This window comes from Canis lupus, chromosome 10 (genome assembly GCF_003254725.2).
Source record: "Canis lupus dingo isolate Sandy chromosome 10, ASM325472v2, whole genome shotgun sequence".
Taxonomy (NCBI): Eukaryota; Metazoa; Chordata; class Mammalia; order Carnivora; family Canidae; genus Canis; species Canis lupus.
In genome coordinates, this window is record NC_064252.1 from 38,855,696 (window position 1) to 38,873,732 (window position 18,037).

At 49.0% G+C, this 18,037-nt stretch overlaps 1 protein-coding gene and 1 long non-coding RNA gene across 19 annotated transcripts in view; one reads left to right on the plus strand and one right to left on the minus strand.

The window, feature by feature from the left end:
* LOC112669714 (uncharacterized) overlaps positions 1 to 9,311 on the minus strand; it is a 46,475-nt gene extending 37,164 nt beyond the window's left edge. For 10 of the 11 annotated variants that reach the window (XR_007413542.1, XR_007413538.1, XR_007413541.1 and 7 more), the window contains exon 1: positions 3,165 to 8,542. This is a non-coding gene — a long non-coding RNA (uncharacterized LOC112669714). Of the gene's footprint in view, positions 1 to 3,164; positions 8,543 to 9,222 lie in introns of those variants that run through there. The other variant, XR_007413539.1, reaches the window with a different exon arrangement.
* FHL2 (four and a half LIM domains 2) overlaps positions 1 to 18,037 on the plus strand; it is a 67,551-nt gene that overhangs the window by 18,622 nt on the left and 30,892 nt on the right. Inside the window, exon 1 of one of the 8 annotated variants that reach the window (XM_035721709.2) lies at positions 9,315 to 9,450. The exons of 1 other annotated variant lie outside the window; for it this stretch is intronic. In XM_035721709.2, coding sequence (XP_035577602.2) covers positions 9,385 to 9,450 — 66 coding nt within the window. In that variant the 5' untranslated portion in view covers positions 9,315 to 9,384. Of the gene's footprint in view, positions 1 to 9,314; positions 9,451 to 9,622; positions 9,648 to 12,444; positions 12,623 to 12,661; positions 13,082 to 13,108; positions 13,423 to 13,782; positions 13,937 to 15,224; positions 15,250 to 18,037 lie in introns of those variants that run through there. 6 more of the 8 variants (XM_049115389.1, XM_025463022.3, XM_025463029.3 and 3 more) reach the window with 6 other exon arrangements.

Genomic DNA, 18,037 nt, shown 5'->3' on the forward strand with positions numbered 1-18,037 from the left:
AGGTCAGTTTCCCACTTAAACCCTTCAGTGACTTCCAGGTTCTCTGCAGCACTCTGTGGAAACTGGCTTTCTTTACCATCCCAATAGGTATCAGAATTAGACAGGGGGAGGGAGTCTGTGTTAAAACATAGTGTGGTCTCTTGAAGATTCATGCTACACATCAGCTCATTAAAGCCTCTAAAAAGTCTTGCAGTAAAGGAACCTGTTCAGCTGGGGAATTCCTAGCCCTATCTGGCTTTAATTTGAGAGCTGGCTTGTATGTGTCTTGTGGGAGGTACCTCCTACACACCTCTGTCTGCAGACCTGGGTGGGAAGTGCCGGCCTATAGGATAAAGTCCCTCGGCATAGCACAGAAGTCTCTCTGTGGGCTGGCCCCACCTCCTCTCAGCCTCATCCCGGGCTCTAGTAACGCCGAACTACCTTGACATAGACCTCGACGTGTCACACGGGCCTCTGTGTCCCATTTGTGCTGTACAATTGAGCTTTCTGACAAAGCTCGGGTCTGTTGAACTTCCCTTCCAGGAATCTTCCTAAGACCCTGTACCAGACTGGGTTCTACAGAGAAACCAAATCAGATTATGCAGACTGAAAAATCCCAAGTTCTGTAGGGTGAGCAGGCAAGCCAGACACTTAGGAGAGCCAATGTGTCAGTCTGAGTCCTAAAGCAGGGAAAAAAAACCTGACATCCTAGCCTGAAGGTAAGGAGGCAGAAAAAAATCTCTCTTATTCTGCAGAGAGTCAGCCTTTCTGTCCTCTGGAGGCCTTCAACCGATTGAATGGGGCCCATCCCATCAGGGATGACAATCTGCTTTACTCAATCTACTGACTCACATGTCAATCTCATTCAGAAACACCGTTACAAAAATGCCCAGAATAACGTCTGACCAACTGGGTGGGCACCCAGTGGCCCAGTCAACCTGAAATTAACCATCACATACCTAAGTGCATTTCTTATGTTCCCATCACTTTCTACACATACAATATCTATGTCTTTCTTTTTTTACCATCCCAACAATTTTTTTAAAGATTATATTTATTCATTCATGAGAGACACAGAGAGAGGCAGAGACACAGGCAGAGGGAGAAGCAGGCTCCCTGCAGGGAGCCCGATGTAGGACTCGATCCCAGGACCCCGGATCACGACCGGAGCCAAAGGCAGACACTCAACCGCTGAGCCACCCAGGTGCCCCCATCCCAAAGATTTTTAAGTGTACAGTTCAATAATGTTAAGTGTATTGACATTGTTGTGCAACATCTCCAGAACATTTTCATCTTGTAAAACTGAAACCCTGGACTCATTCAACAATAACTCCCCACATTCCCTCTTCCATCTGCTCCCAGCCCTGGCAACATCCATTGTATTTTTATTTTCTCTATGGATTCAATGACTCCAAGAACCTCAGGTAGGTGAAATTATCTAGTATTTGCCTTCTGCGACTGGCTTATTTCCTGCAACTTTAATGTCTTCAAGGTTCATCCGTGTAGTAGGACATGTCCCCTTTTCTTTTTAAGGCTGTGTATTCCATATTGTGCATACACCACATTTTGTTTATCTGTTCATCCACTGATAGACATGCGTGCGGGCTGCTTCCACATTTTGGCGGTTATGAACAACGCTGCTGTGAACATGCATGTGCAAACATTCCTTCGTGACGTGGTTTTCAATCCCTTTGGATACTTACCCAGAATTGGGATATACTTTCCTTATCTTAACTCAGACCAGCTCTTATCGGACTCTCATCTCAACCAAGCTGGCACCCTCCCTTTCAGTCACACTGGACTTTAAGGTTTGGGAGGGAGAGGCCAAGCTTGATTCATGCTGGCAGCATCGTGAGGGTGAATCACACAGCAAACAGCAACTTCCTGCCCAGTGGTTTCCTTGCACTTACCCTCCCCAACCTGATGGCTCTGGGGTCGACATCGTGAGCTTTTAATGTCAAAATAAGCCCATGTTCCAGGGCCGTGCACGAATTCTCTGTTTCAAAAATTAGGATGCTGGGTGAGCTGGCAAAAAAAGATTCTAACTAAAACCATGAGTGAGAGACAGGGGCCATTAAGATGTGCTTGAAAAGAATTGAGGGGAAAAAATGTTTTCTTTAAAAAGTTGCTGCAAATGAGACAGCATTGATCTTTGATCATACTTCTAAAGTTATGTTTTTAGTTTTTTTTTAAGATTTTATGTATTTATTTGAGAGCGTGAGCATGAGAGAGAGCACAAATGGGGGAGGGGCAGAGGGAGAGGGAGAAGCAGAGTCCCCAATAATCAGGGGGCCTCACTCCGGGCTCCGTCCCAGGACTCCAGGATCATGACCTGAGCCAAAGGCAGACCCCAAGACCAACTGAGCCATCCAGGCACCCCTATGTTTTTATTTTTAAAAGTTCCATCTCAAGGGGCGCCTGGGTGGCTCAGTTGATCTTGGGGTCTGCCTTCGGCTCAGATCATGATCTCGGGGTCCAGGGATGGAGCCCCACATCAGGCTCCCTGCTCCGGGGAACCAGCTTCTCCCTCTCCTTCTGCCCCTCCCCACTCCTAGCCCTCTCACACACACTCCCCACCCTTGCTCATGAGCAATCTCTCTCTCATTCTCTCTCTCTCATAAATAAATAAAATCCTTAAATTCATCTCTGGGCTCTGCCTCCCGAATCACACACATGCAGCTCCCAGCTCCACCGGGGTGCACGTGGTCATCCTGGGGTCCCCACCGCAGCCCAGTCACCAGGCCAGGGATCCTGGTATTCCTCTTTCTCCATCTCTCTCTCTCACAAACCCATAAATAAAGAAAACCTTAAAAAAATAAAAGTTACATCTTAAGACTTTAACCCACAGACAGTCCCAGGAAATTATGCTGACGGCCTTTAATCTCATCTCAGGTTTGGGATAAGATGGTATAGCAGTCTGCCTTGATTGTGGGGTCAGTTGCTGTGACCAAAGTGAGAATGAATGAGTCTGAACCTCTGTGGTGATGATGCCAATGTGCACACCTGTGCTCACGAAGGTGCATTTGTAATTCTTTCACCCAGACGCTCACCTCACTGACCTCCCTGCTTTAAATTTCATGAGGATTTCATCAAGACACAGGTTCAGGACCAAAACGGTGGACATTTTGGAAATGAAATGGAATCTGGAATAAAAATCTTCTTTGTGTGGTCTTGCAACATCTTACCTGAGGTTGGCTTACTATGGTAGCGTGCCGCTTCCCAAGAGGACAGGGCATATTTCCATCGTGTCACTTCAAGGGCTGGAAGCTGTGGCTGCTGTGTCCTGTGCCGGGCTTTGAGCACGGTGGGTTTCTACCCCACAGCGTTATTCACTTCACTGCTCACTCCTGAGTGCTTCAGCGTGGCCTTTGTCCTGCGTGGACCCCTCGAATTGCCAGCATCGCAGAAGCACAAGCTGTTACAAGAAGACCTGAGTGCCATAAACTTCCCTCTGCTTATCTGTGCCAAGGAATCCTTCTGGTCTGAGTAAGACAACCCAGCGTGTTGGTTGTAGACACCAACATCATCTAGCAGTGTCATATGTGACATATTTCCCGGAGATGGGCAGTGAGAATAGACCGCAAAGGGCCTCGCCCTAATAAATCCGCTGGCAGGCACCTTCCCAGCATCCAGAGCACTAGCTGTTGATGGACTAGCCCTACACACTCACTTAGGCTGTGTGGCCCCAGGCCTAGTTGGGGTTATTCTTCTCATCAAGGCACATGCCCCATTATCGTCAGGACCATGAAAGGAGGTGGACAGGCGGGCTTCTAGAAGGTGGAGTTTTTGCTGGATTTAAAACCCCTCAGGTCTCCTTCTAGCTGGCGAGCTGCTTCTGCCTGGGAGACAAAGCTCTTCCACTGCCCTCCCACTTTCCTGTGTCCTAACCTTGGTGTGAGCTCTTGGTGGGCTCTGCCACCCGAATCACACGCGGCTCCCAGCTCCACCGGGGTGCACGTGGTCATCCCGGGGTCCCCACCACAGCCTGGTAGCCAGGCCGGGGATCCTGGTATTCCTCATCCTCTGGAATGTCCCTCAGTCTGGTTAACTTGGCCTTAAGCCAAGGAATGAGGCAGGAGTCGGCTTGTTCTGCCCAGGAGGCTCCTGCCCAGCTGTAGCTTTGTTACCTGCTCCCATGGAAAAGTGCAGCCATGTGCTTTTCCAGACTGACTCACCAGGCAGCTCTGGGACACCAGAGGAGTCCACCAGGGACCAGAGGCAGCTCCAGGGTGACTCTGGCATCCCCCTCTGCCTCCTCTCTCTGGGACCAGGAGGCTCGATAGGCATTTGAACAACAGCATCGCATTATCTACTGCGCATCATAAATAGTGGCAGACCGAATGGTGACTTCTGCTGGTCACACAATCACTTGAACAACTCTTGAACAAAATGTGCGATTTACCACTACCTCAGGAGCTGACCTAAGGAGCTGGTAAATGCCCTCTCCCTTCCCAGGTTTGCTCACTTGCTGGGCTTATACTGCCGTGGCCTCACTTGGAACTGCTGAAGCTAAGTGTGCAGCTAGGTCATGGGGTAACTCTAGCTTCTTCCTCTGAAACCATTCCCAACTTCCAGGGAATAGTAGCCAGGTACAGGCCCCTTACCTATTTCCCAGGTGGAAGGAAGCCTGCTTTACCATCTTTTTCTTCTTCTCTTCCTCATGTCTCTGTTTTCTTACAGACAGTGTCCCTTTGTTCTCATAGGGATGGTTCTTCCCAGCAGGCCTCTGGGGCCCCTTCTCTCTGTCCCAAAGCTTTGTTGCAGAGACATTGTCTTCTTTTGAGCCACAGTCTTCCTCTGCCCTCCCTGCCACCACCTCTCGCTGCCTCTGTGGCCCTCGGGGAGGTGCCCTGCATTACTGGGGGCTGCCACAGGCTCCCCCTGCCTCCCCTGCACCAGTGCTCTGTTCCCCTGCCACCCACACGACTCCCGCTAGAGTCTGAGACAGAAGAAATGAGTCTTCCAAAGACTACATCTAAATTCACATCCACCTCTTTCCTACATGAAAAAGTGCCACCTGTATCAGCAGTCAAAAAAAAAAAGAAAAGAAAGAAGAAAGAAAGAAAGAAAAGAAAGAAAGAAAGAAAGAAAGAAAAGGAAGAAACATTTGTTGTAAGAATGATAATGAATGATAGCTTCCCTGAACTTTGCATTCCAGAGTCAGGGATGTCAAGTTTACATTCACTATCAGCCCGATTAGTTGTGCCCAGGCAAGGAGACTCAGTCCTCCCTCTGCCTACGCATGCCCCTTGCAAGGGAGCAAGAGACAACTGTCCAAAGTAAAGGAGCCCTCACGGCAAGCCCAACTGGCCGTGTGAAAGGCTACTTCTCACAAGTGGAAGCCGTGATTCTGCACGTACAGGATGCTGGTCCCACCTCGGCTGGGAGGTGTCCAATCCTACTGCCCGGTGATGTGCAAGTCAAAGTTAGGACCGCAGGACTTGGAAATCCGCCAAATACTTGTCTCTGGGAGTGTGGATGGCAACAGTAAGGGGGGCTTACAAATCTAGTCTACCTTTGGGAAGGATTATATCTCGAAAATATGAGCCAATGGGGGCAGTACACACCAGTTTTTCTTTCTGAGTGACTTTTCCATGAGATAGTATGGTTAGAAAGCAATGAGCCGGGTGCTCCTATTTGGGCTCATTTCTGCAGCCTGCCAATCAAAAAGCCTGCTTCAGGGGTGAGGACGCTCCTCTTGAAAGCTATAGCAGAGCTGTTATCACTACATAGGCCACTGCAATTAGACCTGCTTGGACAAACGGCCTGCCCCACAGGCGGACTCAGCCGCAGCGGACAGAACCGTTACCCATTCTGGGAAATTACCCATTTCCCTGGGAGACAGAACCCTTGTTTTGTCCATTCCTGTTTGTATAGACAGACGGCCTTAAAGCACTTCCTAGCCAATCAAGCATGCCCCAACCACAGTTTTAAGACAAGGATTCACTGCATTTGGTTGCTGAAAGTGAAGGCTGTGCTTTCGTGTGCATGACCAACTTAAGGTCATCCCTCAGAGAGCTGCTTTCTTCACAGTTGGGTCGGGCCCAGGCAGGAGGTGGCAGGGGCAGGTCAGGAGAAGCAGCCCCCTCCTCAGGAAGAGCCAGACACTTGGAGGCAGAAGGACCATCACAAGAGCGTCCACATGTTGACCCCCCACAGCCTGATTTCAGGGGCTCACAGTCCCCGTGGAAGATGCAGCTGGGGTCACTCCAGCGAATGCAGGGAGATCAGCTCCTGGCTCCCATCCACCGCTGCCCCAGAGGACAGGCCCTCCTCTTCGCTTTACTGCGAGTGCTCAAAAGTCAGATCCCCAAGCAAAGCTCAGATAATGGAACTACCCAAATGAGCAATGGGATTGATTTGTTTGGTTCAAGTAGGCCCAGATGAGCCCTTCTACGGCAGCCCTGCATTGGTTTAAGTATTTTCAGGATACCTGAATTGAATTCAGTAAATACTGCCCGAGTTGCAGAGAATACAAAAATGAATGCGTCCATCCCTTCCCATAGGGGCTCACCCTCTTTCCTTTGTTGTTATGAAGAAGGGAAAGATGAGACGGTATGGAATGGTCAAAAACATGGATGGGTACCGCATGCCGCCTTTCCAGGGGAGATAGTCCCTCCGAGTTTCATGAGTTTGTCGGCAAAACAGAGAGCAGAAAGCGGTCTTTTCCCAGGGGTGGAGGTGGAGCAGGTGGGAACCAAGAGACCGGGTGGGAAGGGGTCTCAAGGACCTCCTGACATAGGCGGGAAGCCCCTGTTCTCCTGACTTGATGACTTTCAAAAAAACCTCTTCAAAATAGAAACCCTCCAAGCCTTTCCCTCGTCTGCTTTCAGCCTGACCTGGAACCTCAAGGTAGCGGTGACGATACAGGGAGATAGGCAGGCCACACAGGCAGGGTGGGAGACAAAGCCTCAAATGGTAACAAGGTCAGGGAGCCAGCTGTGGTAAGGGGATCTGCAGAGGAAAGCGTAATTTCAGATTTTTGAAAGGAAAGTAGGAAAAGACAGGACGAGGACAGGAGGGAAGAAAGAAGGAAGGAGAGAGAGAACCGGAGAGAGGGACAGAAGGAGAGAGGAAGGAAGGGAAAGGAAGAGGCATTCACTGAGTTTAAGGACAGCTAAGGAGGGATTTGGGTATCTGACAATGATTTGCCACTGGAGCCCCTCCATCCCTGCAGGAGGCGATGACTAATCTGGAACTGTTTCAGAGTCATTCCTCGGCATCTCTAACTGTGCAGAAGTATCCAAAAATATTTGTGCGGTTAGGATGGCCCAGAATCTGAAAAGATTCTTTGGGGGGCAAATAGGAACTGCCAGGATCCTCCCAAGGTCAGACATTTTAGGAAATCTTTTCCTGGTTTTCCAGCAGTCAAGGACCATTGCAAAGATGTAGGACAAAGCCTGGCTGTCCCAGAAAGCCCCATCGTGACTCCCAGGCCCAATGTTAAAGCACTCTCTGAAATAGGTGGAAGACAGCCCTCCAGCAACGTAAAACACAGCTCTCTGTCACACAAAAGTCACACAGCACGCTGCTCACAATCATTTCTGTGATAAGAGACGTTTTAGAAAATGCTCAGTGATTAACCATAAAAATAACTTGAAGGACAAAATAATTTCAAATAAGCCTTTAAGGTGAGAAGAGAGGTCATCCTTTGTTTCAGAGGCTAAGAGGACACACCAAGGTCATGGGTGGCACACATCCAGCTCCAGTTCCACAGGAGCACCCAGGCTGGAGCCCAGTCCTTCCCTCCCTTCCTGGCAGCCCAGGCTCCCCCTAGCTAGACCACTGGATTTTTTGCTAATGATCCTGCTCAAAGTGGAAATAGTACATAAAGGACTTTGGTGGCAGGGAGAGCGGGCAGGAGGATTTTAAAGCTGCAGCCCTGCCTCATAAAGTTAATCCACAAAGAATAATTGTGACTTCAGTGTGGTCCAAAATCAACATTCTGAGAAATAAGTGGGCACGAGATGCTCCCATTTCAGGAACTCCAGAACTGTCAGAGGCCCCCCAGAAAAGCGCTTCAGAGAATTTAGGGAAGCAAACATGGTTCATTCAAAATGGGATTTTGCTACGTTTGCGCGGACCTTGGGCATTTACACTTCTTTTACACGTGTTTTGGAAGAACGGATAGAGGAAAAAAGAATAAAACAGCAGAGAAGTGCTTCAGTTATTGCAGAAAAGGGCTGAAATCAGAGACAAAAAAGATCTCAAATAAGAAGCAAGCATTTCCAGGGCCACATGAGAAATAGTTTTCATCTGAAACAGTCCAGCAACATTTCCTGATCCCCAACTGCCCTCTGAGCCTGACAGAAATGAACCGTAGTGTGAATGGTTTCATTTTATTGGCCATTAGGCTGCCAAATAGGATCTTTCTTAAATGACTTATCAAAGCCACAGTGGAAACTTGTATGAAATGCTCTGAATCAGCTTTAACCAATGATAGCAAACTCAGAAAATCATGGAGTTGTTTGTGGATTTGGCCTGAAGTCAGACATGTTTTGAGGTTTTGAACACTGACTACTTGCATCCATTAAATCAGTTTGCAAAAAAGAGAGAACAAAGAAATGGGATACGGAAACCTCAGTCTTAAGGAAGAGCCAAGCTCCCCCCTAACCAGAGCGTGGCAGGGTGGGAGGGAAGGGAAAAGAGTTTGCCTCTTCTGAAGCCCTGGGCTTTCCCTGAAATCCTTTTTTTTTTAGATTTTATTTATTTATTCATGAGAGACACAGAGAGAGAGGCAGAAACACAGGCAGAGGGCTAAGCAGGCTCCCTGTGGGGGGCCTGATGTGGGACTCGATCCCAGGACCCAGGATCATGACCTGAGCCAAAGGCTGACGCTCAGCCACTGAGCCACCCAGGCATCCCTTCCTTGAAAGTCTTAACAGGCAATGTTTGGTTGCCTACAAGAAGGAAGCTGTAACCAGACCAAATTCCTCTGGTTTGCTCCAGGGGACATAGGGTACCAAGCTCAGGGGTACAGGCAGGTGAGCGCCCGGCCTGCATGGTCATCTTTGATAGAAGTATTCCTGCTCCATCCAGGCACATTGTGCTTTTAGAAAAAGTGAGCCCAGGAGTCTGAGCCAGTGTACTCAGGTGGTGCTGTGTCATGGGGAGGCATGCCCAGACCTGCGCCCCACCCCGCTCCCTTCCCCCGGAACATAGCAAGAGCTCAGGGCTTAAGGCCAGCTTTTATGATCTTAGACACTCACCCTCCAACCATCCGAGGAAATTAAGAATGATTACCTCTGAATCAAGGGCAAATCATCCAACAGCTTCCTGCCCAGGGTTTGAGAGGGCAGACTGCCCAGGAGGCGTCCTGCTTCTGAAATGGGAGGAGTGCTATAAAAATCCTCATGGAAATGGTCAGTTAGGGTAAGGGACCTAGGGAGGTCTGAGCTTCCGCCCATGTTTTCACGTGTTCCTTTCCTCCCCATGCTGGTGACGTCTCCTAGCACCTTCGAGGTGGCCCAGGTAAGGAGGAAACCCCGCCTGCTCCCCCTTACGGGATCTACAGGCCTGACCACACTTCCAGAAGCTGTGCCTTCCTCTCTTGGCCTCTGGGAGGAGAGAATTAGGTTTCAGCATTTCTATCACTGAGACACAGGCTGTAAGCAGTTGCCTTCTAAGTTTTCTACTTTGTGCTTCCCTCCCATGAAGTACATGACAGAGTAAGTACTGCTTGTGATTGGATTGGAGAGTTCCAGAGCCCAGTCTGTGTTTAGAGTATCTGTTTCCACTCCCCCTCCCCCCCTGAAACTAACATCTGGGTTTCTGGTAAATTACTGAGTCCAGAGTTGGAATCCCCAGGGAGTATTTTACCTTAAGGCACTGTTAGTCATCAGAATTACCTGGAGGGCTTGTTAAAACACGGGATGTTTTACTTCTAATCAGGTTCTGAGTGATCCCCGCGCTGCTGGTCCCAGATCATACTTTGGGACCACGGGCCACTGGGCGCAGCTTTCCCTTTCTTTCCCCGCTTCCTAGCTACCCCATCCCTGAAACTGCCCCCCATGAGAGAAGTCAGAGTGATGATACTGGCTGGTGAGGGAATTACAGAATTGTAATTAACAAGAGAAGCTTGAATTATTTGAATTACCTATCAGAGTTGCCTCTATGCCTTTCCCGGGAAATGTAATTCCTTAATTTTTTTTCTTCCACGAATTAAACTTTTATCCACAGCAGAGCATTTTTCTGTCAAAAAAGACAATCTTTTATCTTTACAATAACAACCTCAACTTCCTTCCTTCCTTCTGGTGAGAATTAGGTCTGTTTTCCTTCTTTTCTATTGAGATATAATGGACAAATAATATTATGTTAGTTTCAGATGCACGGCATGATGATTTGATAATTGTAGATACTGCTGATGATCACCACAGTAAGTCTAGTTAACATCTACCACAGTTACATTTTTTTTTCTTGTGATGAGAGCTTTTCTGATCCACTCTCTTAGTAACTTTCAAATATACAATATTATTAGCTATAGTCACCATGCTGTCTATTACCTCCCCAGGACTCATTTATTTTATAACTGGAAAATTGTACCTTTTCACCACCTTTGCATTTCCCTCTTATTCTCAATTCATCTCCCCTTTACCGTCAAATAAAATACCATGAAATAAATGTCCATTTTTACTGAGGACCTACTATGTGCCAAGGACTCCACTAATACTGCTTAGTGATTTATAGGAGTCATCTCAAAGGATCTCCCCAACAATTTAGCAAAGTAATCTGTTATTCACCCATTTTACATATGAATAGATTGAGGGTTAGGGAGGTTTGGTGGTTGCCCAAGGCCACAGAACCTCAGTAAGTCCTAGGTAGGACAGGGATTCAAATCCAGACCTTGATCCAGAGATCAAGTTATATTGTCATAGCATTCTATTTTCTATAATATTCTATCTGCTATACTATAAAATAATCAATTACAAAATGAAAGACTTGCCACATATTAAACAAGTCTTCTGTGATCCATCCATTCATTCAATATGTTTTAATTAAGGCACATACTGTGTGCCATCCCCTATAGTTAGGCCCTGCAAATACAACCGTAGAAAAGATAGAACCAAAAAAAAAAAAAAAAAAGAAAAAAAAGAAAAGATAGAACCTTTCAAAAAACATTTTACCAGACTGTCTTATAAAAATTTATTTTATTATTTTTTTAAGATTTTATTTATTTATTTGAAAGAGTAAGCACAATCAGGGAAAGGGGCAGAGTGAGAGGAAGAGAGAATACTGGAGCAGATTCCCTGCTGAGAAACCCCATACGAGGTTTATCCCAGGACACCAAGATCAGGACCTGAGCCGAAGGCAGACAACCAATTGAGCCACCCAGGCACCCCCAAAATTTACTTTTAAAATAGTTTGTCCGTTGATTAAAATTGTTCCAGAAAGTACATACCATTCAACTCAGAATTATATTCCTCCTGCCTCTATTTCTAGCAAACCTCCTTGATTTTCTATAGTTAGTTTAACAAGTTTGTCTCGTGTTTGTCTTAAAGGAGCATGTGTTGCTTTAATTTTTAAAAATATTTTTATTTTTTTATGAATAATATATTTTTATAGCACAAAATTTAGAAGAAACAAAAGTATATAGAGTAAAACTTAAGCTCCCTTCTATTCCTGGCCCCCACCTCCCCAGATCTCCCCAGAGGCAAACACTATTACATGCATACATTGTCTTCCTCCCTTTATTTCTTAACACAAATGGTTGCTTAATATCCACTTTTCTTTCCATGGACATAACTTGGAGATCATGCCAAATCAATAAATATAGCTACCTTGTTCTTTTCAACAGCTATATATAGAAATGACTCTAACATGTACCATACAATATTTAACTAGTCCCTGTTGATGAACATATGACATGGTCCAATATCTTACTATTATGAAGAATTCCACAAGGAGTACTGCTCTATGTGTATCAGTTTACACATGAGCAAGTCTATCTGTAAGATAATTTCCTGTAAGAGGAAACGTTGGGTCAAAGTCAAATGGTATGTGCATTTGTAATTTAAAAAATGTTCCATTACAGAATTTTTCAAGCATTACCAAAGGAAAGAGACTAGTATAATGAACCCCACACACCCATCACCCAACTTCCAGTTATTAATCCATGGCTGATACTATTTCATATATATATTGGCTGTATTCATTCCCACCTCAAATTATTTTGCAACGATTTCAGACATAATGTTATTTCATTGGTAAATATTCTGGCGCTATTTCTGAAAGCTAAGGGCCTTAAGAATCTCTCTCTGTGTGTATCGTTTCAGTATCACACCTAAAATAAATTCATAATAATTATTTATGTCATCCACTATCTTGTTAGTGTCACACTTCCCCAAATTGTCTCATGAGATTTTATTTTTGAAATAGTGTATTCTTTGTTTCAAAATCATTCAAGCCCATCTTATTCATTGCAGCTAGTTAAGTCTTTTCATTTTCCCCTCATCTTTCCCTTCCTCCCTCCCTCCCTCTCTCTCTCTCTCTCTGGGAGATGATTCTGTAACTTGCAACTCTACAGACAACACCTCTAAATAACTGTCAGCGGGGAAGAGGCTTGTCTGCACACACTTCGCTCAAGATACTGGCCCGCTTTGCCTATCAGCGGGAATGCAGGTCTGGAACGCAAGCTTCTGTTCTGGTGAGAACCTGTCAGGTTCAGGGAGGAGTGGGGGAAGGCAGGCTGGCCTCACTGATGTGGCCAGTCTCAGCCCTCTGGAAGCTTGGTGGGAACAGGGGCATTTCCTGCCTGCAAGCTACTTGCAGGGCTTTGCCATCTGACAGACTCTAGGTCAAATCTCAGCTGGCATGATTATTCTCAGGAGGCCTGGAGCAAATCTCTCTGAGCTGAAATGTCCTCCCCATCAAACTGGGGTATTAATCCTTATCTTCAAGGGGTGAGGATCAAGCGATAGAACACGCAGAGCTACTGCTCAGGAAGGGTAGCTAATAGGACTCTCCAGTTCTGTGATTGCTTGATGGAGACCCACGGAGAGTCTGAAACAGCAGCAGACATGGAGCGTCAACCGGGAGAAGAGAACCCCACAGCTCTTCCTTCTCGGAGGCCCGCTGCCGGTTGAATGTAACACGCCTGCCCACGGTACCCTGCTCTCCCTCTGCCGTCCTCCCATCAGCTCCTCTTCCCTCGGCTGCTCGGCGGTTGGCCACCCCCTCCAGGGCAAACCCTTCCACCGTGACGCCCTTCCTGCAGGTTGAGGGGTGCCGGCCGTCCCCAGGACAGGGCTGGGCTTTCGGGGCGGGCGGCGCTCCCTCCAGCTCACCTTTGTTTCCTCGCCCCGGAGGAGCAGCCGAGCAGAGCGTCCCTCCGGCCCCTCGCCCCCGCCTGGCGGAACAAAGAACCTGGCGCTGCCCGGGCCGCGGCCCTCTGCTAGGCTCCCCCGACGCGGGGACCCGTCTGCGCCAGAAGCCCAGGACGCCCAGGTGCGGGTACACCCCAGGCTGGCCTCCGGCGGGCCGCACCGACCCGTGGCCCCGTGCGCACCCCGCACCCCCTCCTCGGGCTCCCGCTGCCGTCGCGTTCCCCGGACCCGGGCGGGGAGGCCCCTGCCTCTGCGCCCCGAAGGGGGAGACCCGAGCGCGGCCCTGGCCCCCCACTCGGCCCTTTGAGCCTGCCCCGGAGCGCCGGTGACCCCGCGCGCTAGAGACCGGGGACCGCGGGCCGAAGCACACAAAGAGAGTCGGGGTCCGCGCGCCCCGGGCCGCGGGAGGCCGCCGGGACCCCCCCCCCCGCGCCCCCGCGCCCCCGCGCAGCTGCCCGCGCGCAGAGCCCGCGTGGCCGGCCCCCGGGAGGCGTGCGTCTCCTTATATGGTCAAATGACACGGCGGGGGTTCTCTCGGGCGGGAGCCGCTCGCTCCACCCGGTCGGCCGCCCGCCGCAGCCCGGGACTCCGCCGCCGCCCCCGCCGCCCGCCGCGTCCCCAGAGCCCGCGCCGCGGTGAGTGCCCCCCGCCCGCGCCGCCGGCGGCGACCCCACACCTCGGGGGGCGGGGGCGGAGACCTGCGGGGACACCCGGGGAGGGGGCGCAGATGCGGGGGAGACCCCGGAGAGGGGGGCCGAGCCGAGGGGGAGACCCGGGCAGAGGGGGCAGAACCGTGGGGATACCCGGGAGGGGGAGCCAGGCATCGGGCCTCGGGCGTGCCAGACCGGAGAGAGATGCGGGGCAGACCCGGGACGCAGAGGCTGAACCTTGGAGACCGGGCGGGAAGAGGGGGGAGTAGCTGCGGGCTGACCCCGGGACAGGGGGGCAGAAGCCTGGGCAGCCCCGGGGACAGGGGGGAGTAGCTGCGGGGTGACCCCGGGACAGGGGAGCAGAAGCCTGGGCAGCCCCGGGGAGAGGGGGGAGTAGCTGCGGGGTGACCCCGGGGACAGGGGAGCAGAAGCCTGGGCAGCCCCGGGGACAGAGGGGAGTAGCTGCGGGGTGACCCCGGGGAGAGGGGAGCAGAAGCCTGGGCAAACCCGGGGAGAGGGGAGAGTAGCTGCGGGGTGACCCCGGGGACAGGGGCGCAGAAGCCTGGGCAGCCCCGGGGACAGGGGGGAGTAGCTGTGGGGTGACCCCAGGAGAGGGGAGCAGAAGCCTGGGCAAACCCGGGGAGAGGGGAGAGTAGCTGCGGGGTGACCCCGGGACTGGCAGACTAAAGGGGAGCAGAACTATGAGGACACCTGGGCGAGGGAGGGGAGCCGAGCCTTGGGGGACCCGGGCAGAGGGGCGCCGAAAGGTGAGGAGAGCGGCGCTGGGGTGCGCTGTAGGCGCGGGAGGGAAGCCCGCAGGCGTCGCAGCCCTGGCCAGGGTCGCCGCCGGTGGGAGCAGGGCCACCGCCACCCACGGGAGAGCCCGGCACTGCGAGCCACTCGTCCAGCTGGCGGGCGCGCTGCCTGCCACCGCCGGTGGGGGTGTCCCGGGCACTTCCCTTCAGTCCAAAGACGCGGAGCTCGGGAGGCAGCCTCAGGCATTGATTTGTGTGGAACTTAAAAGACTGAACTATCAGATTTTAAAATCTGGGCTTATTTTAAACTAGAAAAATTCTGATCTTAAGCTATGCTCGTATGATATTTTAGCATACCTGAAATCTTGGAAAGAAAGTGTTGAATGTCCTTTCGTATTTAAATCAAGAATCAATCATGCTTATTTTCAGATCCCAGTCTGGGTTTCCATTGGAGCTAGCCTAACCCAGGCTAAATGAAATGTATCCGGCTGCCCTACATGATGTGCTCCTATGGTGTGCACTCCCCTGCATTTATTTCCGGAGGTAGTAAATCAGGGCTGGGGCTTATAATCAAAAGAACTGTGTTGGGAACACAAGGCCATATACTTCTTGCAGCTTTGGCTTTAGCTCTGCTTACCTGTGTTTTCTAATAATATGTTAGCGGGGGAAGCTCTGATACCCTGAAGGTGATTTACACCAAACAACATTTGAGGCAAGTCTTAGAAATACAGGGATTTCTAGCCTGACATTTAAACTTCCATAGAATCAGACTCAAGGGAGAACATTTCATTGTACATTTATGTAAAAAATTTTTTCATAGTGTTTTCCTCTGAATTTGTTCACTCTGAATTTTTAAAGATTATCAGTTAATATATTTGACGCTGGAATGACGTGGCGGTTAGGGGTGCAGCCCCCCCCCCCCACGCAGTTGAATATCCAAATATAACTTTTTACTCCCCAGAAATTAAATTACTGTTGACTGGAAGCCTTACTGATTGCATAAAGTTAGTCAAGACATATTTCGTATGTATCATACACTGTATTTTTACAATAAAGTAAGGTAGAGAAAACATTTAGAAAATCATAAGAGAAAATACATTCACGGTGCTGTATTTATGCAAAAAAAATCTACATATAGAGCATGGTTCAAACCCATGTTGTTCAAGGGCCAGGTATATACAGAATTGAATTCATTAGCATGCCATCCTTTACACTGTTTTTACACAGTAGCATATTAATAAGGCCTAAATTGGCTTATTATAGATCAGGCTTTGTTCTAGGCACTGCCATTCAGTCTCATTTAATCTTCATAAATATGCTATATGACAGGTGTGAAAGGGCAGCCCAGTGGCGTAGCAGTTTAGTGCTACCTTTGGCTCAGGGTGTGTTCCTGGAGTCCCAGGATCCAGTCCCATGTTGCACTCCCTGCATGGAGCCTGCTTCTCCCTCTACCTGTGTCTCTGCCTCTCTCTCTCTCTCTCTCTCTCTCTCTCTCTGTGTGTGTGTCTCTCATGAATAAATAAATAAAATCTTAAAAAAAAAAAAAAAAGACAGGTGTGAGAGACCAGTGGGCATGCCTGGCTAGAGCAAGACTGCTTTACATCACACTCCTCAACTTGAGCTGTACAATCTTCACTAAGTCACCTCATCTCTGAGTACCCCAGTTTCTTCAGCTGGGAGACAGGGAGGTGATCGTGGCCTGATTGAAGGGTTGTTGTCAAGCCTGCACGTCATAAGTAGTATCCATATTGATACCATCCTTGACTTGGCAGAGAAACTAAAGCACAGTGAGATCAAAATAACTTTTATTCCAGATGTTCCAGCCAGTAAATGGTGACCCTTTGATCTGACCTCAGGCAGCTCAACTGTAGAGCTTGAGTTCTAATCACTAAAGTGCTGGGGGCATACCTGAATGTTTCCATGAGGCCTTCTGCTGCCTCGTTTGACTCACTATTGCTTGTGAAACCACTTCCGGTACTGAAAGAAATCTGAGTGGTGGACAAACAAAGCCCTATAGGTATTGAAAAATAATTAGGCTAGACATCAGGAGGCCCGGGTTGTTGTTGTTGTTGTTGTTCTTCTTCTTAAGATTTATTTATTTATTTATTTATTTATTTATTTATTTATTTGAGAGAGAGAGAGAGAGAGAGAGAGAGAGAGAGAAAGAATGTGCAGGAGGAGGGGCAAAGAGAAAAAAAGGAGAGAATCTTAAGCCGTCTCCCCACTGAGCAAGGATGTGGGGTTGATCTTGTGACCCATGAGATCATGACCTGAGACAAAATCAGGATGCTTAACAGATTGAGCCACCTGGGTGCCCTAGGAGACCTGGGTTCTGTTCCTGTTCTGCACCTAAGGATGCATTACCCAGCCTCTGAGGCTAGGGCTGCTTCATTTGTCAACAAGAGGGCTGGAGTAGGCAAGCTTCTCTTTGCCGCAGATGCCACGAGATACAAAGTTCCTTGAGCTTGAATGAACAAAAAGAGATACTGAATACTTCCTGTGTCGTTTTATTATGAGAATTCTATCAAAGCCCATTTATCATGTGGACTTCTACTGAGAAGCCACTTCCTGAACATGACCACCTGGATCAAAATGCCCAGGCTCTTCTCTAGAAGACCAAGAGCTTGGTCTTCCAGGAGAACAAGCTGGCATAGTGACTTTGGGGTGAATCACCAGGTGCCTCTGTTGTCCTGAATTGTGGACTTTTACTTTGGCCCCTTTGTTGGCTGCTTCTTTGTCAGCTTGACTGGGCCACAGGATGTCTAGATAATTGTTCAGACATTACTTCTGGGTAGGTATATCTGTGAGGGTGTTTCTGAATGAGACTAATATTTGAATCTGTAGACTGAGTGAAGCAGATTGCTCTTCCCAATATGGGTGGGCCTCATCCAATCAGTTGAAGACCTGAACATAAAGGCTAAGTGGGAATTCCTCTTGCCTGACTCTTGAGACCCAGACTGAAGAGAAGACTAAGTAAGAGGGTACTCTACCTGCCTGACTGCAGAGCTGGGACATTGGTCCTTTTCAGCCTTTAAGCTCAAACTCAGCTCTCCTTGAGTCTTGGGCCCAATGACTCTTTTTTTTTAAGATTTTATTTATTTATTCATGAGAGACACACAGAAAGAGAGAGAGAGGGGTAGAGACACAGGCAGAGGGTGAAGCAGGCTCCATGCAGGGAGCCCGATGTGGGACTCAATCCCAGGGCCCGAAGATCCTCTGCCCTGGGCCAAAGGCAGGTGCTAAACTGCTGAGCCACCCAGGGATCCCCAGGCCCAATGACTTTTGAACTGTAATTTACACCATTGACTCCCCTGGTTCTCAGACCTTCTAC